The sequence below is a fragment of the Callorhinus ursinus genome, unplaced genomic scaffold (assembly GCF_003265705.2).
Source record: "Callorhinus ursinus isolate GAN/ISIS: 27379988/994484 unplaced genomic scaffold, GSC_fseal_2.0 scaffold5, whole genome shotgun sequence".
Lineage (NCBI taxonomy): Eukaryota > Metazoa > Chordata > Mammalia > Carnivora > Otariidae > Callorhinus > Callorhinus ursinus.
The window spans coordinates 9,832,113-9,858,485 of record NW_027397067.1 but is presented as its reverse complement, the minus strand read 5'-3'; the positions used below and the strand labels follow the sequence as shown (position 1 = coordinate 9,858,485).

At 39.0% G+C, this 26,373-nt stretch overlaps 1 protein-coding gene across 1 annotated transcript in view; it reads left to right on the top strand.

Annotated features, from left to right (window-relative positions):
- The first annotated feature begins 366 nt into the window (after positions 1-366).
- The window catches only part of BPNT2 (3'(2'), 5'-bisphosphate nucleotidase 2), a 37,077-nt gene continuing 11,070 nt past the window's right edge, over positions 367-26,373 (top strand). The window contains exons 1-3 of the mRNA XM_025870614.2: positions 367-1,030; positions 18,071-18,233; positions 19,317-19,412. Coding sequence (XP_025726399.1) covers positions 641-1,030; positions 18,071-18,233; positions 19,317-19,412 — 649 coding nt within the window. The 5' untranslated portion in view covers positions 367-640. The remainder of the gene's footprint in view (positions 1,031-18,070; positions 18,234-19,316; positions 19,413-26,373) is intronic.

The following is a 26,373-nucleotide window of genomic DNA, read 5'->3' as shown; positions in this document are numbered from 1 at the left end:
TGAAAAAGGCTTGTAATTTCCTCCGTTCGTCAATAACTTGAGAGTGATGGGACGTCTAGACGAAAATAAAGGCTAGACCTTATGTCAGCCATACACCTTCGTTCGAAGAGAGTTTTAATTTAAAATTGCACGAGTCACTCAGCACCTTCCCTGCATGGAAAATTGCCCCGTCACAATCAAGAATGATTCAAAAACCCAAACACAGGTCCATCCTGACTAAAAGAGGAGCAGCAATCCGGCGGCTCCCCGGGCCCGCAGCCCGCCGCCCCGCCCCCACGGTCACCCAGCCCCGAGGGCGGAGCCTCTATCGCCCCACCCCGCCCCGCCCCCCGCGTAACCCGGATACACACCCACCCTCCCCTTTCACCTCGTAGCCGTTGGCTAACGTGGAAGTGGGACCCGCTGGCCAGCTAAGAAGCCGGGACCGCGCTGCCGGGGGCAGTTGGGCGCGCGGCACGACGACGGTGGGCTTCTCGGCGCGGCTCGGCCTTTCCCTGGAGGGAGCAATGGGGCGCGCGGGCTCCGGCGAGCGGACGCCGGTGTAGGACGCGCGGCGCCCGGCCCGGGAGCGAGGCGGCGGCGGCGGCGGGCGCGGGGAGGCCTGTGAGGGCCGCCGCCCCGAGCCCCGGCCTCCCGCGCCATGGCCCCTATGGGCATCCGCCTGTCCCCGCTGGGGGTGGCCGTGTTCTGCCTGCTGGGGCTCGGCGTGCTCTACCACCTGTACTCGGGCTTTCTGGCCGGCCGCTTCAGCCTCTTCGGCCTCGGCGGCGAGCCAGGCGGCGACGGGGCGGCGGGGCCCGCAGCCGCGGCCGATGGGGGCACGGTGGACCTCCGCGAGATGCTGGCCGTGTCCGTGTTGGCCGCTGTTCGCGGCGGCGACGAAGTGAGGCGCGTCCGCGAGAGCAATGTCCTCCACGAGAAGTCCAAGGGGAAGACGCGTGAGGGAGCCGAGGACAAGATGACCAGCGGGGACGTGCTGTCCAACCGCAAGATGTTCTACCTGCTCAAGACCGCCTTCCCTAACGTGCAGGTGGGTGCCACGAGCGCCGGGCGCGCTGGGAGCGGATGAGCGGGGGAGCCTCGGAGCGAGTTCCCAGCGCCTTGACACCTCCGACAGCCCCAGGTCGTGGGGTCCTGACTCCCATTTTGCAGATGTGGAAATTGAGAGGCGAAGTTAGGTGCTCAAGGTCGTACAAACAGCTGGCGGGGGAGATGAGTGAGGTTGCCGGTAGTCTGACTCAGAGCCTTTGCCCTTCTGGCCCCTCCCGGGCTATGTGTTCGTGCTTGTACCTGGGAGCTGGAGCTCTCGGTTCTGGGTGGGCCTCGATACCGAAAGGCTGTGAAAGTTAACTTCATTCCTTACCGCAGGGCCTTTTCTAAAACGAAGGGGTTGGACTAGAACCTACCCCATGGCCTTCTAACCCTCCTTGATGTAATTGCTGGAAGGGTTGTGACTATGGAATACACGTTTTCTGCCGGACCTACCAGGAGCTAATTGAGGGCCAAGAACTGTGGAAGTCTTGTTGGGGAGCTGTTAATGTGCAGAGCATTTGTGGGGGATATGCTCATGATTTACTTTAGCTGTAGAATGATCTCTTAATGGCATGTATTTTGGGGGCTCTTTAAAGAAGTGTTTGGAAGTATATTTCCCAGCAACTTCATTTCAGCCGTCTACCTGGTATTTTCTCCAGAGAATGAGAATTGAAGAACCTTTGCCTTTTATTTGGGTAGGTTTCGTGGGGAAGGAATTGACATTTTCTTAGATAAATCCAGAATTTTGAATTTGTTATTAATACTTTTAAAATTCATTTTAGGGGAGCTGCTGTTGAATGAATAAAACTTAAAAAAAAAAAAGTTATAATTCCAGAGGAAGGGCTTAGCATAGTGTAGCAACACTTTATGAGTTATAGCGTTAACTCACCTGACAGTAGATTTTGGCTACTGGGAAGAAAAATTGTTTCCAGTGGAATTCTATTAATTAGATAAACAGTGAAATCTGAATCCCAGCTTCTTGGAAGGTATCTGACCTTTTACTGTTGTTATTGGAAGAGTTGGGAGAATATTGTCATTATAGAATTTACTAATTTTGTGTAACCCTCCCTCTGGTCTGTCATATTATTGCTTTGGTTCTTTTTTTGTCCTCTTTCTGTCATTTTTTTATTACTTTTTTTTTTATTTCCTTAAAAATTTTTTTCTTGCAGGGGAAGGAACATTGGCTTCATATCATGAGGTGCTGGCAATCACCTGTAATTGACAGGAGAATTCTCAAACGAAACACCAAACATTTATTTTTCTTTTGCCCTACCCTACTTTATCATCACAAATAATACTTAACCTTGTGTTTGCATAGATGTTAAGATGTGCTTCTAAAATATTTTCTTTCTCCAAAACACGTGTTCTTTTCAGTGCGTGGAAGGAACAGGAGTTTCAGAGAAGCTGATGGAGAGTAGTTAAAACAGTAGAAATGGTAACCATTTCTTGAGTGTATTTTAGGCACCCAGACAATGGCCACACAGGACTTCATTTGATCACCACAGCAACTTTAAGAAGTAAATTTTATTTATGCCAATTTACAGATGGGAAATCTGAGGCTCATGACACTCCATAGTTTACATAAACTATCTAATTCTTCATTTTAGCTGGATCTTTAGGAGGCTACTTCAAATTTATAGTATAATTTCCTGGGGGAAAACATAAAATTGTAGAAGATTAAAAAGCAATAATAATGAAATATATCAAGCAGAGTTGATTTTTTTTTTAAGGGTAAAAACAAAAATATTCTTAAGTACCAAAAACATGGAAGTGTGTGTATGTGTGTTCACATGTGAACTCCAGCCCATCCTACCAAACCCTTTGCTTTGGGTAACCTCCACAGGATTCTGCATTTGTTTTCTCACTTATTAGCAAATGCTGAGGGAATAGCTGCCAAGGGTGGTGAGCTGCATCTTATTAAACATAAAAGCTAGGCTTTCAGAATTGCAGATGTTGAAGGCTTTGCCTTTATGTAAAATAACTTTTTGTTTTCTTGTAATTGTTTGAATGTTCACCATGTATATGTTTAGTGTTGGACTTCTGCTGGAGTAGAGGAGGTTATGTTCATTTATACAGTGTCAAAGTAACGTGGTGTGATGTTGAGCTGCCTCCTTCTATCACTATGTTGTTAGACTAGAGGCCAAATATTGTCATCTAAGTAGAAACCAGCCCTGGATTCTTTTCTTCCCTCTTGTCCTGCAGCACCCAGAATACAGTCTTAAATGTCTGGTTGTTTTTGAAGCCTTACCTGGATTTTTTATTAAGGAATTTAAGTCAGATCCCACTCAGTTGACTTCCTTATGGAAAATTAACATTGAGAAACCACAGATACTTTCTTCTTTTATCCTGGTGCCCTGTGCAAATAGGGAGAGGTCTCTTATTTTCTCCCACGATTTTCCTGTCTAGAATCAGAGGCTTGAGCTCTCCTGATGTTTACTTCTCAGTACAAGGATATACCAAATGTATATCTCTGTACACTCTGGAGTACTCAAGTGGGAGTGGTTTTACCCTTGGGGGACATTTGGCAAAGTCTGGAGATTTTTGCTTGTCACAACTGGGGGTGGAATGCTGTTGGTATCTAGTAGGTAGACCGTAAAGAGCCCACAATGCACAGGACAGCTCTCCATAACAAAGAATGATCTAGCCTAAGTTTTCAGTTGGTGCCCTGGTTGAGAAGCCTTACTCTGCAGAAGTGAGTGTTATCCTAAGAAAACTCAAGTTTGTCCCTGAATTTCCTTTTGTCTTCAGCCTTTCTTATGTTAGGGATCTAGGGAGAGTCCTTAGGGCAGTCTTTCTCCTCTTCTTAAACACTCTATGATTGATTTTATTGTAAGAAAGTAATAGTATCTGCAGCCATTTGTATGATACTGTCTTTAATTATATCCTTCTGAATAGTGATGAAAATGAAGGCTGACCATAGGTTTTTGGAGTGATTTATAGCCACAGAACATACAAACTTGGATTTATAGTTTCAGTTTAACGCACAGGGAGCTCTCAATGTGAGAGGCTGTATGTCCTCAACTTTACTTGTTCAGAGTTTTTGACTTTGAAAATGATTCATTTTACTTGAAATTAAAGCATGGTATTCCAAGCTGGTCAGAGTCTTGGGTCTATGCTTTCCTTGACCTCTAGGATGGGAGTTTACATTCTTCTCTCAACAGGACTGCTCATTGGAAAAGTCTGAGAAGTGCTAATATAGTGCTAAGAACACATACCTTGAGGGGCGCCTGGGTGGCTCAGTCGGTTAAAGGTCTGCTTTCGGCTCAGGTCATGATCCCAGGGTCCTGGGATCGAGCCCCTTGTCGGGCTCCCTGCTCAGCGGGGAGCTTGCTTCTCCCTCTCCCTCTGCCTGCTGCTCCCCCTGCCTGTGTGTGCTCGTGCTCTACCTCTCTCTCTGTCTCTCTCTCTTTCGTTCTCTCTCAAATAAATAAAATCTATAAAAAAAGAACCCTTGCCTTGGCCAGTCACCCACCTGTGTGATCCTGGCCAGTCATTTCACTTCTTTGAGCTGCAGTTTCCTCTTCTTTAAAATCTAGATAACTGGTAATTTGATAATTAGTGCAGACATAAGCATCGCAGACAGAAGAAAACCAAGTTGAAAGGAGCTGGCCCAATAGAAGTGGTAGTATAGTAAATTCGAGTATCCTGATGGGTCTGAATCTGATGCACATTGGGGGAAATGATTGGAGGAAATGAGGAAGGTAAGCAGGGGCTGGATGGTATGCCAAACTCAAAGAGGTTTGGACCTGATCTTTAGTTTAATCCTAAAGTACTAAAGAAGACCAGATTTACCTGACTTTTCTTGAAGCCTGCAATATGCTTTGTTTGGGCTGTGGGCATTTGGAGGTGAGTGAGACCAGTTAGGGGTATATTAAAATAGGCTGTGCAAGAGATGAGGACCAGAACTCAGGCAATGGGAAAGTTATACTCAGCTTGGTTTACTAGCTAACATTTATTTAGTTCTCAGTAAGTAGCAAGCACTGAATTAAGCTTTTAAGCTTTTTATTCCCATTATTAATGTACTCTTGACAACAGTATAGGAAGTCAAGTGCTATTGCCTCCATTCTGCAGATACAGAAATTGAGACTTGGAGAGGCTAAATAATTTACCAAACTTTAGACAGCTAGAAAATAATTTTAGGCCTGCAGAGAGATTCACTTCATGGTCTTAGTATCATCTCAGGTCTGTTTAATTCTATATATTAAGGCAGTATAGGAGGTATAACTACAGTGTACTTTTAACTAACCTACAGTATTTTGAATGATTAGAAGGCCTCAGGGTTGATGCTTGGAGAATAGTTTGGAGGGAGTAAACTAGTTAGGAGGTTTTTTCAAGAGAGATGATACATTTTAAATCGGGGGTATGGTTGTAGAGAAGAGAGAATTGGAAAGAGATGAGAGAATTTCTAAGGATGTTACAGAGCATATCTATATCTGGCTTTCGTGATTGGTGTGTTGGCTGGAGATAAAGAAGAGTGAGGGATGACATGTCCAAGGGGGCAGATCATGAGTGCCATCTTATTGGACTTACGAAGTTAGAGTTGTCTTTGATGTGGCCAAGGGGACATGTTAAGGAGGTATTTGAATATATGGGTCTGAAGCTCTGATGAGGCATCTGAACTTGAAATATGAATTTGTGAGTCATTATTGTTGTGATATTAATTGAAACCCATGTGGACAGGTTTGCTTATGGAAAGAATATAGTGTGAAAGGGGAAGATCAAGGGCCTAAGGCCAAGGGTAACAAAGATAGAAAATAATCATTTAATAATAATAGCAGCCAGCTTTTATTAAATGCTTACTCTGTGTTAAGCACTATGCTAAGCTTGTTTGTTTTACCGATTCTATTTCATTAATTCATCCAGAGAACCCAGTAGGAAGTTATATTTATCATCCACTTTTAGCAGCTCAGAAAGATTAGGTGGCTAGCCTAGGTGAGTCACATTCCCAATAAATTGAGGAGCTGGCATGACAGAACATACTCTTAATGATGGTCCTGTATGGTGAACGGTCCTGGGTGAACTTTGTGAGAGCTTGCTTGGTGGCTTGATGGAAAAGGAGCAAAATTGAAAAAGATGGGACAGGGGAAAATGGAGATAGTAAAGACAAAGCTTTTAAGAAATTGGACTTCTAAGGAGCTTGGCTGGTCTTATATGGGACTAAGACAAGTTTCTATGGATTTTTTTTTTTTTTGGTGTTTTTAAGATGTGAGACATTAGAACATGTTTAATTAATTATAGGTATATGTTTGAAAGATGGTATTGATAGTGAAACACTTCTGAAAAGGTAGAAGAAGATATCCATTTAGAAAATAGTTACTGCATGTTTGCTATGTGATAGACACAGTGCGAGGCACTGTATCTAAAATCTTTATGATACTATGATTTATGGAGAAATGCAGTAGTTGGTGCCTTCTTAAAGCATTAACCAAAAGCCTCTTCAACCCCAAAGTACCTGGACTTTGATGTGAATAGCATTAATTGTGTTCTGAAGTCTTGATTTCCTATTCTTCAGTTCCCTGTTGAGGACTGAGACAGATAGGCAGTAGCAATGAGGGAGGGAGAGTAGATTGAACGGAAATGGTGATGGGGAAGAAATGAAAGTACATTGGCAAAGAATAAAGTTGTCAATGCAGAAGTATTTATTCAACACCTACTGTGCCAGACACTGGCTTAGGCAGTGGGATGCGGCTACAGTGTGAAGGAAATTGTGTCCTAGAACTCATAAAACCTAAGTTCTGGTGGGTCAGAATAGATGGTACACATGTGAACAAATAAACTGATTTCAGATACTGATAAGGGTTTTGAAGAAGAAAAATAAAACCATGTCAGGAGAGTGAATGGGGGCTTCTGCTTTGGCCATGGTAGTCAGGGCAGGCCGTTGTAAGTCTGTCATTTGAGCTGAGATCTGAATAAGAAGCACACTATCATGAAGAGATTTGGGAAAAGTGTATACAGCAGAAGAGTACAAGTACAAAGGCCCTGAGGCCAAGGGACCAAAAAAAACAGGTCTGGAGTGTAGGAAATAAGGATGCAAATAGAGAAAGGGTACTGGGGCCAAATCATCCAGGCCTTACTTTGTAGATGATGGTAAGGTGTCTGGATTTTATTTCTGTGTAATGAGAAACCATTGGCAGGTTTTAAGCAGGGAGTCACAATACTCTGATTTAGGAAGATGGCAGGTTGCTGGGTTGCAAAGGGAAGGTCCATAAAGGCAATGATTTTGTCCATTTTGTTCATTATTTTATCCTAGTGCCCAAAACAGTTTAGAGTATGTGGTCATTAATAGTTGTTGAATGAATGAATGAATGAATGAATGAATCAGTGAATCCATTATAGGAGACTGGAGAGATCGAAGGCTATTTTAGAAATCTAAGTGAGAGATAGATAGTGGTTTAAATCAAGATTTGCTTGGTATACAGAATTTCATGTATTTAGAATTGGGAGGTAGAATTTCCAGGACTTACTGGCTGGTGAAATGTGGAAAAGAATTGAGATAGGCTTACTGATCTTGATCTTACCAGTGTTTGCAAGGCTGTTTACAGGATTTAATCCATTTGTAGGTGTGTAATGTTAGTGGCAGGTTACAAATAGCAGTTGTGCAAAAGTAGATGAGGACATTGTGCTGATGTTTTTGTTCTCTTGCTCCATTTGTTTCTTACTAACCTGACTCTCAGGAAAGGTGTTTTCAAATACAGTTCTATAATTTGTTGGGTCATACTACATTGAAAGAATATGGAGAAGCTGACTTGAACTTTAGGAAAAAATCTTAATCATAAGGCACAGTAGTTGCTTCCTAGACGTGGCACTGCCATTTTTGTAAACTGCAGGGGTTTGTAGTCTGTAAACTACTTTGTAGTTTCTGGTAGTCACATTTGTTAAGTTTATTCTGTGGTGTTTGTATGCTGTTATTCTTACATTCATTCATCTGATGTAGCTTAGCACTGTTTATTATTAAGTGCATGGGCCCTAAATCCAAAGTATTTAAATTGATGTCTGCAAGATGGTAGAATAGGAGTTCTCTACTGTCATTCCCTCACAGGACATTGATTTGGGTAGTCATTCACAGACAAGAGTTCCTTTGTAGGAGTCTGGGAGACCAGCAGAGAAGTTCCAGCACACCATTGGGGCCAAAAAAATAAAAAAGAAATTTAAAAAAAAAATCTTAAGAATAGATGCATTGATGAGAGTAAGAGGGACATTTTCACTTTGCTTGCATCACCCCTCCGTCAAGGTCAATGCCAGGAGAGACCCATGCAGCCTGCAGTTTCACCCACAGGAGTGTGTGAGTGAGTACCTGGCTTTCCCAGCCAAGCAGAACACTGCCCAAGGACCCCACTTTTGTCTCTTGTCACCTATTTTACTAAAGTGATCTGTAAGGCTAAGGGGTTGGGAGAGGCTGTGGGCATGTAAACCAGGGCTCAGAACTCCAGAGGGATGCTATGAATCTCTTCGTAGATACCCATCAGGAAGGCTGCCCATGAGCCACTGAGGATTCCTTACCCTCAGATCCCCTCAACTGGCTCATGGTCACCCTCAACACTCTCTACGCCTTGCCCAAACCCACCCCACTCACCCACGTTGGCCTGATTTTAGCGTGTGCTCCTGTAGATGATGAGACTGAGCCTTTGCAAATGGCTGGCAAACAAGTGCAGAAAGCCAGCATAACTGCGGAATTGGGAAAAGGCTCACAAACTTGAGTATTTCAGGGTACCACACTAGAGAAAACAAGCCTGGCCTGGCTTTGTGGGATTGAGACAAAGCATATAATGTTATTGCCCTCCAGGAGGGAACAGAAAGTGTGTAGAAGGCACATCCGTAGAAGAGGTCAGAGAAAGCGTCAGAATTCTACATCAGACTCAAGGTAAGATTGCTCTCTCCCAAAGCCAGTCAGTAAAGACTGGAGGAGACAACTCCTGCTTCACATGTGAAGGCAGCAATGCAAGACTTCAAGGAATACCAAAAAAAGTAAGGAGATACAACATTGCCAAAGGATCGTAATTTTCTAGTAACTAGAACCAAATAGAGATCTACAAATTGTCAATTCAAAATTAGTGTTTTAAGGAAGTTCAGTGAGCTTAAGAGAACACAGACAACTCAAATCAGGAAAACAATGCATGAACAAAAGGAGAGATAACAACAAAGAGAAGTTAAAAAAGCCACTAGAAATTTTAGAACTGAAGAATACAAGAAATGAAAATTCAGTAGAGAGAATCGACAGAAGACTTGATCAAGCAGAAGAAGGAATGCACGAACTCAGAAACAGATCATTTGAAATCATCCAGTCAACAGAGAAAAAAGAAGATACATAAAACAAGTGAAGAAAGCCTGTGTGCATTATGGGGCACCATCAAGTGTAACTATTTACATTTTGGGAGTCCCAGACAAGGAGAGAGAGAAAAAAGGGCAGAAAGTTTATTTAAAGGAATAGTGGCTGAAAATCAGGGGAGAGATAGGAACATCTCGCAATGTGAAGCTCATAGGTCCACAAATTCAACTCAGAGGACTTTATTGAGATACATTATAATAAAATGTCAAAAATCAAAGACAGAATTTTGAAAGCAATAGAAAAGAAACTCATCTGATACAAGGGAACCCCCATAAAGCTACCAGCAAATATCTCACAGAAGCTCTATAGGCCAGGAGAGAGTAGGATGATACATTCAGAGTGCTGAAAGAAAAAAAAACACCTGCCAACCAGGAACACTTACTTTACCTTGTAGCACTGTCCTTCAGAAATGCAGACTAGATAAAGACTTTCCCAGACAAATAAATGCATCACCACTAGACCTGCCTTAACAAGAAACGTTAAAAGGAGTTTTTCAAGCTGAAATGAAAGGATGCTAAATAGTAATGTGAAAGCAAAGTATAAAATTCACTGGTAAGTATATAGTGAAATTCAGAATATTCTAATGTAATAGTGGTGTGTAAATCATTTAACTCTAATACAAAAGTTAAAAGGTGAGTATTTTTTAAAACTATAGCTACAAAAATTTGTTAAGGGATATAGAATATAAAAATATGTTATATCAAAAACATGTGGAGGGAGTGAAAGAGGGAAGAGTTCATATGCAATCAAAGTTAAGTTGTTATCAACTTAAAATACACTGTTACAACTATAAGATATTTTATGTAAGTCTCATGATAACCACAAGGCAAAAACCTCTGATAGACAAAGGATACCACCATGGAAAATCATCAAATCCCAAAGGAAGACAGAGAGTAAGAAAGGAACAAAGAAACCACAAAAAACCAGGAAGCAATTAACAAGATGGCATTAGTAAGTCCACACTTACTAATAATTATTTGAAATGTAGATGAACTAAATTCTCCAATCAAAAAACAGCAGGTAAATGGATTTAAAAAAAAAAAAAAAGACCCAACTGCATGCTGCCTACAAGAGAAACACATTAGAGACACACATAGGATCAGAGTGAAGGGATGGAAAAAAAATATTCCATGCAAATGGAAACCCAAAGAGAACAGGATAGCTACACTGCTATTAGACAAAATAGACTTTGAGTAAAAAACTGACAAAGAAGAATTTATGTAATGATAAAAGGGTCAGTTTATCAAGAAGATACAACAGTTGTAAATACATATGTACCCAACATCAGAGTACTAAATATATTGAGCAAATATAGATCTGAGGACAGAAACAGACAGCAATACAATAATAGTAAAGACTTCAATACCTCACTTTCACCAATGGATAGATCATCTAGATAGATCATCAATAAGGAAATAATGAACTTGCACTACACTTCAAACTGATAAAGGCACTGTCAGATATATACAGACCATTTCATCCAACAGTAGCAGAATACACATTCTTCTCAAGCTCATATGGAATACTCTCCAGGGTAGATAGCATGTAAGGCCAGAAAACAGGCCCTAATAAATTGAAGATTAAAATCATAATCATAGGGCGCCTGGGTGGCTTACTTGGTTAAGCAACTGCCTTTGGCTCAGGTCATGATCCTGGAGTCCCAGGATCGAGTCCCACATCGGGCTCCCTGCTCGGCGGGGAGTCTGCTTCTCCCTCTGACCCTACCCCGTCTCTTGTGGTCTCTTTCTCACTCCCTCAAATAAATGAAATAAAATCATAAAAAAAAATCATAATCATAAGCCTTTTTTGACCACAGTGGTGTAAAACTAGAAGTCAATGACGACAAAAACTGGAAGATGCATAAATCTATGAAAATTAAACAATATACCCTTGAACAACCAGTGGGTTCAAGAAGAAATCAAAAGGGAAATGAAAAAAAAATCTTGAAATTAACAAAAAAGGGGCACCTGGGTGGCTCAGTTGGTTAAGTGTCCGACTCTTGATTTTGGCTCACGTCATGATCTCAAGGTTGTGAGATCGAGTCCTGCACTCAGCTCAGAGCCTGCTTAAGATTCTCTCCCTCTGTCTCCCTCTTCCTCTTTCTCCCTCTGAAAATTAACAAAAATGGAAGTACAACATACCAAAACTTACGGGATGCAGCAAAAGCAGTTCTAAAAGGGAAATTTATAATGATAAATGCTTACATTAAGAAAAACGAAAGATTTCATTATGCCTAATGAGCTAATTTATACCTTAAGGAACTAGAAGAAGAGCAAACTAAGCTCAAAGTTAGCAGAAGGAAGGAAGTAACAAAGGTCAGAGCTGAAATAGAGACTAGAAAAGCAATAGAAAATACCAACCAAGAGCTGGTTTTTTTAAAGATTAGATTGACAAACCTTTAGCTAGTCAGAGATAAAAGGATTCAAATATATAAATTCAGAAATGAAAGCATAAGCATTACACCTGATAATACAAAATGCAAATGATCATGAGAGACTACTATGAATAATTATAGGCCAATAAATTCGATAACCTAGAAGAAATGGATCAGTTCCTGGAAACATACAACCTACTAAGACTGAATCATGAAGAAATAGAATACCTGAACCAACCTATAAGGAGAATGAATCATTAATCAACTTCCCAGTAAAGAAAATCCCAGAACTAGATGTCTTCACTGGTCTACCGAACATTTAAAGGAAAATTAATACCAATCCTTTCAAATTCTTCCCCCAAACTGAAGAGGATGGACTACTTCCAAACTCACTTTATGAAGCCAGCATTACCCTAATATCAAAGCTATGCAGGGACACTACAAGAAAAGAAAATCACAGGCCATTATTCCTCATGAACATAACATGCAAAAATCCTCAAGAGAATACAAGCAAACTGAATTCAACAGACATTAAAAGGATCAAACACCATGATCAAGTGGGATTTATCCCTGGGTTGAAGGATGGTTTCCATATATGCAAATTGATCAGTGTGATATACCACATTAACAGAATGAAAGATAAAAATCACATGATTATCACAACATAAAAAGCATTTGACAAAATTCAACATTTTTCATGATAAAAACTCAACAAATTAGGTATAGAAATATACCTCAACGTAATAAAGGCCATATATGACAAGCCCACAGCTAACGTGATTCCCATTCATGAAAATCTAAAAGCTTTTCTTCTAACATCAGGAAGCAAGGATGCCCACTTAGTACTTCCATTCAACATAATACTGGAAGTCCTAGCCGGAGCAGTTAGGTAAGTAAAAGAAATAAAATGCATCCAAATCAGAAAAGAAGAAATAAAATTGTGTGCAGATGACATGATTTTTACATACAGAAAGCTAAAATTAACAAAATACTATTGGAACTAATAATAAAAACCCTGTAAAGTTGTAGGATACAAAATCAACAAACAAAAATCATTATATCATTTCTATGTATTAACAACAATGAACTATTTGAAAGAGGAATTAAGAAAATTCCATTTACAATAGGATCAAAAACAATAAAATACTTAGGAATAAATTTAAGGAGGTGAAAGATCTGTATACTGAAAACTAAGTCATTGGTAAAAGTAATTTAAGAAGACACAAATAAATGGAAAGGTGTTACATGTCTTGGATTAGAAGAATTAGTGTTGTTAAATTGTCCATGCTGCTCAAAGCAATCTACACATTTAGTGCAATCCCTATCAAAATTCCAATGGCAGTTTTCAGTGAAATAGAATAAATAATCCAGAATTCACATGGAACCACAAAAGACCCAAGTAGCTGAAGCAGTTTTAAGCAAGAAGGACAAAGCTGGAGGCATCACATTTCGTGACTTAAAATTATATTACAAAGCTATAGTAATCAAAACAGTATGGTAGTGGCATAAAACATACACATAGACCAAAGGAATAGAGTATAGAGATAAATCCACACATACACATTTAACTAATCTTTGACAAGGCATCAAGAAGATACCACAGGAAGAAGATAGGTTCCTCAATAAAGGTGCTGGGAAAATTGGTTATCTATATGCAAAAGAATAAAACTGGATCCCTATCTTAAACCTCTCAACAGAAACTAACTCAAAATGCACAAAAAATTTAAACATAACCACCTGAAACCATAAAGCTCTTTGATACTGGTCTTAGCAATGATTTTTTTGGAAAAGACACTAAAAGTACAGAAATCAAAAGCAAAAATAGGGGCACCTGGGTCGCTCAGTTGGTCAAAGCATCTGACTCTTGATTTCAGCTCAGGTCATGATCTCAGGGTTGTGAGACTGAGCCCTACCTAGCCTGGTACCTGCTTAAGATTTTCTCTCTCCCTCTCTGTTGCCCCACCCTCTAAAAAAAAAAAAAAAGCAAAAATAAGTGAAACAACGTCAGGTTAAAAAGCTTCTGCACAGCAAAGGAAAACAACTAAAGGAAAAGGCAACTATGGAATGACAGAAGATATTTGTAAACAATGTATCTGATGAGGGGCTAATATCTAAATTATATAAGGAATTCATTCAATTCAATAGCAAAAGAATAAGTAATCCAATTAAAAATGGGCAAAGGACCTGAATATACATTTTTCCAAAGAAGACCTACAAATGACTGTCATTTATATGAAAAGGTGTTCCACATCACTAATCATCAGGGGAATACAAATCAAAACTACAACTGAGATACTACTTCACCTGTTAGGATGGCTATTATTAGACAAGAGGTAAAGGTTGGCAAGCATGTGGAGAAAAGAGAACTTTTACCCCATTGGTGGGAATGTAAATGAGTATAGCCATTATGGAAAGCAGAGTGGAGGTTCCTCAAAAAATTAAAAACAGAACTACCATATGATCCAGCAATCCTACTTCTGGATATATATCTAAATGAAATTAGTATCTGGAGATATTTGCACTCACATGTTCATTGTGGCAATAGTCACAATAGCCAAAATATGGAAATGATTAGTTAAGTGTCTGTCAGTAGGTGAATGGATAAAGAGAAAAGGGTATATATGTATGTATGTGTATATATACACACATATGTGTACACACACACACACTGAAATGTTATTCTGCCATTAAAAAGAAGGAAATCCTGCCACTTGGGATAACATGGTTGAGCCTGGAAGGCATTATACTAAGTGAAGTGAGCCACACAGAGAAAGTATTGTGTGGTATCACTAATATGTGGAATCTTAAAAAAAAAAAAAAAAAATGTTGAGCTCATAGAAACAGTGATTAAAATGGTGACTGCCAGAGTCTAGGGAATGAGGGAATAGAGATGTTGGTCTAAGGGTGTAAACTTTTAGTTATGACTAAGATGAATAAGTTCTGAGCATCAAATATACAGATGGTTATGGTTAATAATACTGTATCGTATACTTGAAATTTGCTTCAAGAGTAGATTTTTAAACGTTCTCACCACAAAAGAAAAAAGTAAATAAGTGATAGATGTATTAATTAACTTGATTATGGTAATCATTTTATAGTATATACATATATCAAATCATCGCACTGTACACTTTACATATACATTTGTATGTATGTATATATGTATAGTTTTCTCAGTGAAGCTGGGGGGGAAAAGCCAAATATGTCCCCAGTGCCACAGTCTTAGTATTCTAACATAATAAGTTAATAGTAAGTCTTGATATCTGGTCAGGAAAGTCCTCCCACCATGATATTTCTATTTTTTTTTCCTTCACCAAAATGGATTGCTCTTTTTCCAAGAGGGGGTTAAAAAACATCTGTAGGGTTTTGATGGGAGTTTTCATTAAATCTGTAGATTTACTGATAGGAGAATTGACATCTTTATCATTTTTAACTCATTAACGTTTTTCATACAGATTTATTTTCTCCATAGTGCTTTTGTACATCTTGGGTAGTTTTATGTCTGGATAATTTACTTCTTTTGTTTAAGTGGCTTCCATTTTTATGTTAAATACTTTAGTATTTGTCTCTGGTATATAAGAAGTGCAATTGATGTTAAGTATTGATCTTATGTATCTGGAGACTTTGCTGTTATTCTGTAATTTATCTACAAGTTCTTTTGGATTTTCACCAGTTGCATGTTAATGATTTCGCTTCTTCCTTTCTATCTCTGTACCTCCCTACATAGGCCACCCTCCTTTAGCTTTCTGCAATGGCTAGGACACTCTGCACATTGTTAACAGAGGTTATGATGGAGGGCAGCTTCCTCTGTGTCATGCCTGCAGTGTCTTTCACCATTGGGTTTCCATTATTGTCAGACCTCATCCTTTCTTCTTGGTTTACTCAGCTCCTTTCTTCTTGGCTTGCTTACTCAGCTCTAGCCCTACTGGCCTCCTTGCTTGCTCTGAATATACCAGGCACACTCCCACCTCAGGGCCTTTGCAATTTTACTCGGTGGGCTGGAAGGTGCTTCCTTTAGATAGATGCCTGCTAGGCTCACTTCCTTTAAATTGTCATTCTAATGCCACCTTTTCCTTAGCTGCCCTATCTTTGAAAACAAATGGCAACTTTTTTGCAGCATATTTTGCATATCATATAATTTGCCCATTGCAAATGTCCAGTTCAGTAGTTTTTAGATTTGCCAAGGTGTGCAACTTTTATCATTAATCAGTTTTAGAACATTTTCATCGCCCTAATAATATACCTGTGCCCATTTGCTGCAATCTCTGTTCCCGCCCTTACCCCAGGCAACCACTAATCTTCTGACTCCATAGATTTGCCTGTTAGAGACATTTCACATAAATGGAATCATCTTGGATGTGACCTCTTGTTTCTTGTTTATTTCACTTAGCATAATATTTTGGGGGTTCATCAGTGCTATAGTATGAGTAGTACTTCATTTTTTTTTTTTTTTGGCTGACTAACATTTCATTGTATGATGTACCACATTTTGTCTATCCATTCATCTGTTGATGGACATTTGGTAGTTTATAATTTTTGGCTAGTATGAATAATCCCAGGCATCCTATCTTAAAGAATAACCCTTCTTCTACTGTCCTACAGCACACTTCTTCCCTGCTACATTCTATGTTTCCTTGTCACTGTCACAGTTCACATTTTATTTATGTATCTTGCTTATTGTTTATCTCCTTCTCTAGAATTTCTGCTAAGCTCCACAAGGGCGGAGATTTTTGTCTCAAATTGATCACTGTTATACATCAGGCCCTGGAACTGGCAATCAGTAAACATTTACGGAATTGGTAAAGGAATAAGTGAATGGATGGATTGGATGTTTACAGTACACCGTATTAAAAATATTTTTTGATGTGTTTCTGGAATATTACTATTTTTAACTTTCTCCCTGACAATTTGGGATATGTCAAGGCACTTTCCAGAGATTGCTGGTATTTGTAGGGTTTTCACCATGTGTGACTTTCCACTTACATAGGTGTCAGTGTTACAATCACTCTGACACTCTAGTATGGGGTCTGGGCATGGAATCACATGCAGTATAAACACAGTGATCTGCTGTGGAAAGGGAGCTTGTCTGTCTGTCTTCAGCCCGGTCATGATCCCAGGGTCCTGGGACCCAGTCCTGCATCGGGCTCCCTGCTCAAAGGAAGCCTGCTTCTCCCTCTCCCAACTCCGCCTGCTTGTGTTCCCTCTCTCACTGTCTCTCTCTCTCTTGAAAAATAAATAAAATCTTTGAAAAAAAAAAAAAAAGAAAGGGGGCTTGTCAGAAGAAAGCACAGTACCCAAAAGCCTGTCTTGCTCCAGTCTTCCTACTGGAAATTCACATCTTGGGGACATTTTTTCTTGTGTATGTTATGATTTGGTAGAGGGAGTCTTTTGATAAGGTAGTATTTAAATAAGGTTGACAGTCTGTTATTAACCTCATTCTTAAAACGCAATCAGTTCTTAGATTTGCCTCATTGGTATGTCCTTTTACAAAAGTAAATACAGTTCTAACACATTAATTTAAATCATTGTTTTATAAACCAGAATGTATTTTAAGTATTCATTAAGAAGCTCACTGTTGAAAGCAGTGGTTTTCTACTCACCCACACCTTTACATTATCTGTATGGTAAATCAGATTTATTTTATATTTTAATTTTGTTTCTTAGTAAGTAAAAATAGAAAATTTGACTTCAGCATTTTATCCTGTGACATACCTTTGGTTTATAATGAAGAGAAGACTGATCTTTTTTTTTGGTCCTTTTGGATTACCCATCTCAGTTTTGTTTACATTTTATAATATACTAGCTTATGATCTATTTCATTATTTCCAGGGTTTTTTTTCTATTGATCAAAGGTATATTTTAGATGATTACTTTTCTAGGATATTGTGTCTCTTAGCATTCATCAGTTCTCTGTTTTGAGGCATATTTCTTTTAAGTCCATTGTCCCTTTTCTCCTCCTCTTATAGTTGATTGTGTTCAGTTCAATGTTCCATAATATTGTCAGTCTATTTTCACACTTTAGATCTACTATTTTTTATAAATATCATTAAGCTTTAAATAGTTTGTTTCTTAGTTTCTCTATATTTTTCTATAATTGGATTCTCTGTCTTAGGCAACAGACAGCTTGAATATTGGATTGGAAAGTAGTTGAAGACAAGGTGTTGCTGGAATTTCTTTTATATGTTTCCATTTTACAGTGAAATGCTTCAAAATAAAAATGCTGATCTACCTACTTTCAGTTTGTGTGATTTGGTCTGAAATGTTTTTCTCTTTTGTGTTTTTTCAGGTGGCGTTTTTTTCTTTCCAAACTTTTTAACTGTCATCTATTTTTGGTGCAGATAAATACTGAGGAACATGTGGATGCAGCTGATCAGGAGGTTATCTTATGGGATCGTAAGATTCCTGAGGACATCCTGAAGGAAATAGCCACCCCTAAAGAGGTACCAGCAGAAAGTGTTACTGTCTGGATCGATCCACTTGATGCTACACAGGAATATACAGGTGACTTTACATTAAAATTGATCTCAAACTTCAGAGTGCCATTATATATTGGAGAACCAGAACAAAGGCAGTTAGTATATACTTGGTGGTAAATAGTTTACCAATCTTACACAACTTTTCCAATTAGATTTTAAGACAGACAACTGGATTAACGCAATGCGATATGAAACCTTTGAACTGGATGAGTTATTCTCAACCTTTACCCCCGACCCCAAAACCAGTATATATTGTGGCATACTCCTATTGGTGATAGCGATTCACTGTATCGCTGATCCTTCAGAGGAGGGACATTTTTAACAGTCACAACGAAATCATTCCTATTAGACACGAATTTATTGAAGTGTTTGTTTATAGATGGAGTTGTATATTGAGGTGTGAGTTCAGGTATTTATTTATATAGCCAGAATACAATATTTACTTGTGATTTGGGGAATTTAGGTTTTATTGCGTATACATCTATCTTTGGAGTTCCGAATAGTAAATCCTAGGCACCCAGGGGTAATTAAGTAGCAAAACAGAGAATTACTGCCCTCATCTCCATTTTCTTTTTTTTTTTTTTTTACCTAGTCCTAGCTCAGATTTCATTTCCGTAGCTCCTCTCATGCCTTGTTTCTTACTCAGAGATAACCAATTCCTACTTTTTCTCTCTTTTGTTGGAGTATATGGTAGTTAATTGCTTATCTATGTGCCCTCCTTCTAGATAGTAAATTCTCTGAATGTGGGGCCTTCTGCTTTTTCATCTTTGTATTCTAGTCCTTAAGCACTGAACTTGACCATAATAGACAGACAGTAGGTAACTATTTGGAGAGCAGGAGGAAGATACAAGGTGTCTAATAGTAACTGAAATTAGAAAATACTTTGCAGAAGTAGGTAATAGAAATAGGGAATATTGAGGGTTTTTTAGTAAAAATTTTTCCTAAACCAAAATTGGCCTGATCATATAATAGTGATAATATTTAGTGAGTGCATCCCTTGTGCAGGGACTATTCTAAGTATTTGACTTGATTTTCAAATTTAAAACTAAAATTTTAAATTATTTTAATAATTTCTGTTACTGCTTTTTTCTGTTCTTTTTCTTCATAGAGGATCTTCGAAAGTATGTCACTACTATGGTATGTGTGGCCGTGAATGGTAAACCTGTGCTAGGAGTGATACATAAGCCATTTTCTGAATATACAGGTAAGAAATGCTCTAGAACTTTCAAGAGTTAATGTTATTAAAATCATTCATCTATAGTACTTACTGTTCTGTCAGAATCTCAGCTGTAGCTCACTAATTATTAAAGTCAATCCCCTACCATACCTCACTCTTTCATTGGATACAGTGAGGATTTTGTCGTTGGATATGATGCTATATGATGAAGTAGAGCTTTCTAACCTTTCTTTAGGGGATAGAAACTGACTGACAATGAGAGATAATGTCGAGGGATACAGTTGGGCACAGACTTCCCAGCAGCTGAGTTCCTCTTTGTTTCTCTTGTGCTGTTGCTGAGGATAAGGTCCAGGAGTCTTACACATTGGATTCTATGTGGGTTCTGAGATCCACCATCAAGTGGCCTTAGCCAAATCTGTTGTCACATCAGGAAATGAGCTTGATATTGTGGTTAAGGGCAATGGCAACTTGGCACCCTCAGTGTCAAAATGGGATGGTGTTATGGTGAAAGTCTTACTAATCAGGCTAATTCTACTGTAGCCCTGGACACTCTTCAGAGTTCCATTTGACCCTTGTCTACCCACCTTCTTGATGTAGTCATGTTTATTAGCTTTGTGCAGATGGCAAGTCAGATCTTTGATCATCACGTTGGGAGTTGGGAGTGTGGAAGACCATGCCAAAGAGCTTCCCATGCAGCTCAGGATGACCTCGCCCAAAGCCTTGCCAGTGCTAGTGGATACTGGCATGACATTTTGGTATCACCACAACCATTAGGCTGTAGTTTGCCGGAGAGGCTAGCCATGGTCTTCTGAATAGCAATGATAGTGTGGCCTGTGGTTACAAGTCCAGAATGATGCCATGAGTTATCAGGGTGGAGAAGTTGAGGGCAAGAGTTAATGATGTAAGAAGTATCACTGACAGTCTGAAGGGACTCATCATACTTTTAATTAGTCATTCCCATCAGAAACACGGTACAAGGATTATGGCCTTTTGGTTCCACTGTTTTCTAAGACGATGAGGTTCTTGATGGTGACAGGATCCATTTTGCCAGTGCCAGCGTTGAAAGCAGCCCTCATGACAAGGTGCTGTGGGTTAAATCATGCCCTCCTCAAATTCCTGTTCACCCCTGTATTAGCTTCCTAGGGTTGCCATAAAAACAGAAAGAGAAAACCCACAAACTGTGTGTCTTTAAGCAACAGATATGTAGTCTAACACAGTTTTGGAGGCTAGAAGTCCAGAGTCAAAGTGTTGGCAGAGACATGTGCTCACTGAAACCTATAAGGGAGAATTCTTCCATGTTTTTCTCTTAATTTCTAATAGTTTGATAGCAGTCTGTTGTATTCCTTGGTTTGTGAACACATCACTCCAGTCTCTGCCTTCAGCACCTCCTGGCATTCTGTTTATGTATCTGTGTCTCTGTGTCACTTCTCTTCTTATAAAGACACCAGTCATATTAGAAAGAGCCCGCCCTACTCCACCATGGCCTCATTTAGCTAAATACATCTACAGTAAACCCATTTCCAAATAAGGTCAGACTCTACTCTGCTGGGGATTAGGACTTCAGCATATCTTTTGGGGGACTATAAACCCATAACAATCAACTTCAGAATGTGACCTTATTTGAAAGTCAGGTCTTTACAGATGTAATTAAGGTAATTATCAGGGTAAGATCATCCTGAATTAGGGTAGGTCCTTAAGTCGGTGAGAGTATCCTTGTAAGAAACCGGGATTACAGAGACACACGGAGGGTAAGAGGATGGGATGGTAGAGGCACAGACTGGAGATGCGCATAAGCCAGGGAACACCAAAGATTGCTGGCAGCTGTTGGAAGCTAGAAGAGAGGCATGGAATAAATTCTCCCTTAGAGTTTCCAGAAGGAATAAACCCTACCAATACTAGTATCTGGATTTTGGACTGCCAGTACATTTCATAAACTGAAATGTGTGAGCCTCCAGACTGTGAGAAAATAAATTTCTCTCCTCCTAAGCCCCACTATGTTTATGGTAATTTGTCATGACAGCCCTAGGAAACGAATAACACCCAGCATCCCTACAGCTCTGTTGTTTACTCCACCCTTCTCACTGTGTCTCAGTGGTGTGGCCGACTGCATAAAAAGGCTGGCTGTCAAGTGGACATAGTGGAGACAAGGTTAAGTTTTGCTTACTCTTAAAACTTATTTGCTTTGCAGAATACTTTGTATCCCAAATTCCGGCTCCTCTGAGATAGGCTGAACATATACTTGAGTGTTGGCTCTGCATTTCAAGACCTAATCTGTTTTGTGTTAATCTGACCTTATGTCTTTTCATAATTCAGGTAGTTTTTACAGTAGACAATTTGATGAGCTGTAAAAGATTTAAGTCATTATTGAGACAGTGTGCCTTAAAATTAATTATATAGTTGATTTATGGTTTGTGGATTGCTTTCACATGTTTCCTTTAATCCTTCTGAATAAGTGAGGATATAGGTTAGGCTACTAATTTAGGCTGCTGTACTACACTGCACCAAAATACCAGAAGTTGAACAAAATAGCTGATTTCTCTCTTCTCTAACAGCCTGTATACAAACAGACCAGGCATGCAGCGTATTCTGTCTTGTTGCTTCGCTGTGCTAAATTTTGATGCCCCCTTCTGCATGACTGAGGATGGCTCTCTGCTTCAACCACATTTAACTAGTGAAGAGAGGATCAAAGGGGAGACATGGAGGACATTTTCCACTAAGGGTTTGACCTATAAGTTGCACGCATCACTTCAGCTCACATCCCATTGACCAAAATGTAGCTTGAACCCAGCCACAGGGGAGGCTAAGAAATGTGGTCTTTATTTCAGTGGCCATCCAAGCACCCAGTTCAGGGGTTCTGTCACTTAGGGAGAAGAGGGCAAGTGGTTATTGGAGCATAACTTAACCCAGCAGTGTTGCTACACTTAGTATAACACATGAGGGAGGGGTACGCGTACTAGCACTCCCACTTACAGATGAGAAAATGAGCCTCAGAAGTTGGATACATTCCTCAGGGTCATCCAGCTAAATTAGAGGAGGAAGCAACCTCAGGAATTTTATGCAAATCAGTACATCACACCACTTTCATAATAACTCCACAGTTCCCAACATTTGTATAGTGGTTAACTATTTGCAGTAAACTAAGTTATCTCATTTGAACCTTGTGATAACTGTGAGACAAAGATAAGTGTTGTTATTTTTGTTTTTTATAAAGATGAGAAAAGGGGCTTAGCAAAGTTCTTAGGAAAGCAACACAGTTCAAAATGTTACAGCAAGAGCTAACCACTCCTTATTAATATCTCACATTTGTTTAGTATTTTCACAGTTCATGAAATGTATTGGCATAAATTCATTTCAGCTTCAAAATAACTGTGGAGGGGCGCCTGGGTGGCTCAGTCAGTTAAGCGACTGCCTTCGGCTCGGGCCATGATCCCAGGGTCCTGGGATCAAGCCCCGCCTTGGGCTCCCTCCTTGGCGGGGGGACCTGCTTCTCCCTTTCCCTCTGCCACTTCCACTGCTAGTGCTCTTCTGCTCGCATTCTGTCAAATAAATAAATAAAATCTTTCGAAAAAAAATAACTCTGGAAAGACTATAAAAGAGGAATTATAGTGACCTTCAATTAAAGAAAGAGAAAACAGGCATATAAAGATTAAGTATAGGGCTTAAGTCTTTGAAGTCCTCTCTCACTTTTTTTTTCTTTCTTTTCTTTTTTTTTTTAATTGAAGTATAGTTGACTCATTCTTCGACATGGTTCCTCATTGCCTGTCTATATCAGTTAGGGTTACATTTATCTATATACAAAATAAATCTGATTACAGTAGTTAAACAAGTATAGGTTTTATTTTTCTCACCTAATAAGATGGGCAAAGGGCAGGGGGTTTCAGTTTATGATACTCTTAAGCACCTAACTCCTCTTTCTGCTTTTTTGTCTTAGAAGGTAGTTTTTTGTTTTCATGCTTACATAGATGGGTGCTTCCAGTTTCCATGGCTCTCTTCCAGGTTGGAAGAAAGGGGAAAGAAGGAGGGACAAAAGATCTATCCCAGATATTCTTTGTGTTAGGAAAGAGTAACTTGAAGCCCTCTGCTCCATCTCATTGGCCAAATGTCACATGGCCCCCTTAGCTTGAAACAGCCTGATACTCCAGAGAGAATTAGAATCGTAATAAAGGAAGTGAAGAGGAAGTTGATACTGGATAGGCAGAGATTCACATTCTTTGGGCCCTAATTTCCACATCTGTTCCTTTTAGGGGTGGGGAGAATAAGGATCATAAAACGCCCATTAAAAAAAAAAATTTATTCCATAAGACTGCTGTCCCCTCCTCCTCTCCCCTTAGAGTCTTACCTCCTCTAAAATAAAAAAGGCAAAAGTTTCTAACTTAGGAACAGCTTGTGTTCCAAAATGGTTTCTGTAAGTTGTAAGAAAATGCCCTGTTCTTCTGTGATGCCGCTGAGTTGCCCAGTATGCTGGAACGAAGGTGCTTGCTAGTCAGCAAACATTCTAAAAGAATCAATAAGTCCTTAATTAGGTGTGGGTTGACCTTCTGTTCCTGGATCGAAGGTTTGTTTGGCTTGTGTTCTCTTTTTGGACTGTTATTTTCAGATCCAGACTGTATATTGATATTGGCAGAGTACCAACCATCAGGTATTAAATGCTTACCAGAATTTAACTACACTTGACTATAATGGGAGCTAGATAGTATTGTTGGCATCAGGGAGAGCAAAACTGATCAGAATTCTTATCAGACTTAATTAGAAGTAATTCACTGAGTTGGAAATTCTAAGAAGCAACAGGTACTTAAATAGTATTTTAACAAAGTAATGTATAAATGTGTAAGTGTAATATATCCATGCAGTGGAAATTTGTAGCTAAGTTATAATGTCTGAAATGTGTAGCAAAGTACCACTTTTTCTTACCCACTGGACTTTTTTTAGCATATCCTCAGAATAAACACATTCTTAGCTGCTATTTTACCTTTTCATGATTACCTCATCATCATCAGTCATTTATTTAAGCATCTACCGAATTTTTTTAAAGTGCTTGAAATAATTTGTCCATGTACGTGTTAGGACAGAATTTGTTGAAATTCTGTAACATGAAATATATTTTTAAAATACTAAATTACTAATTCTTACCTAAAATTATTCTGGTACTATCTACCGAGATACGCTCTTTATTCTCTTACACAATACTGACCTCTAGAGATGTAGCACTGTAAATTCACTTCTTTGTGAAACCATGTTTTTTCTGATCATTTCTAAAAAGAATTGAGTTTTTTTTCTTTTTGTCATTTTTTAACTTTTATTGTGAATAATTTCAAGCAAACATAAAATTGTACAGAATTTTCATGTGCTCTTTCATCAGGATTTAACAGTTGAACATTTCTGTATATTTGCTTCCTTCTTTTTTTTCACGTACTTTAAAGACAATTGCAAGGATCATGACATTTTACCCCTGTGTAATTCACTATGCATCTCTTAATATACTATTAATGTAATACTATTATTTTGAATATAATAATAAAATTAACATTTATTCCCTAATTGATCCTGTATTCACACCTCCCCCAGTTGTTTCTAAAGTGGATTTTACAACTGGTTACTTCAAACCAAGATCCGGTCAAGTCACATACATTTTTTTGGTTGTTCTGTTAAGTTCTCTTAATCTAGAACACCCTCCAGCCCTCTTCTTCCCCATGCCATTGACTTGTTGAGATCAAGTTAGTTGTTACATAATGTCCTGCTTTTGAGACTCTTCTGATTATTTCCTCAGAGTGTCATTTAACTTTACTTTTCATCTTCTTTTTCTTATAAAGTGCAAATTAGATCTGAAGCCTTGATTGGATTAAGGTTAAGGATTTTTGTCAAGAACACGTTGTAGATATTCTTTATGTACTTCCTGCTGTATCATTTTATATGACATATAAATATCTAGTCTTATTATTAGTGATGCTGTAAGATGGTTAAAATGGTCATGACCAGATCTCTGTTACAAATTATTTTGATTCTCTTGCTACCAACAAGTAGTCTGGAGAAATATTTTGCCACCATTTGAGATCAGGATTCTATTATAAACATTTCACATAATAGTTTTAAGATCTATTAAAGATGTGAAATGGGATTTTCTAATTCTGTTGTATTTTCTACATATATTAGCTAGAATTCTTCTACTGAGAAGTTTCTTCATCAACTGGAGTTACTTGTTTATCCTGAAAGGTAGTTACTATTAGAAAGACAAAATACATGTTTAACTTTTTTTCTTCACCAATTTCTAAGTACGGACTTTGGGTAAAAACTACCTCCAGGGGGAATGAAATGTTATTTTTTCAGGGAAGAGCAGGCTTTTGCCTTTATTTTTTTGGTATCCTTAAGGTCTCATGGATTTTTGTATATTCAGTGCTATTCAAACTACAGGTATTATTTTTCAAGTTAAATCTCTTTTTTTCATTGCCCACTTTTACTAACACCTTTATATATGCCTTTTTGTTTAATTGCCATTATATGGTCCTGTGCTGGAGGTCTCGTCTGTTGGTTCTCTCCTATGAGCAACAGTGAGATCAGCTTATTTTAGCCTCCCTGACTACCATCCCATTTTAGTCAGTCATACCTTTTTTTGATATGTGTCTTTCTGCTCTTCAGCTCTTCAGATTAGATGGTATCCTTTGACTGTCAACCAGTCAGCTGTGAGATAACATTTACACACTTTATTCTTCCACCTATTTTCCTATCCTTGGTTTCATCTTAAATCCATAGTTAAATTTATTCAGTATTGACCAACAGTGCTTTTGCTAAGAGTTCTTCAGTCATCCTTTGGTTGGATAAAGCTTGTCCTCTGAAAGATTACCTCAGGAGAGCTAGCTCATCCAGGTCATGTGACCTGAGTTCTTACATGTTAAAAGCTTTTTCTGTAGCCTTGATTCTTTAAAGACTGTCAGCTACTTAACACTCTTTGGTTTAGCCCTCTGTCCTTGGGCTGCTCTAATAAATTACCAGA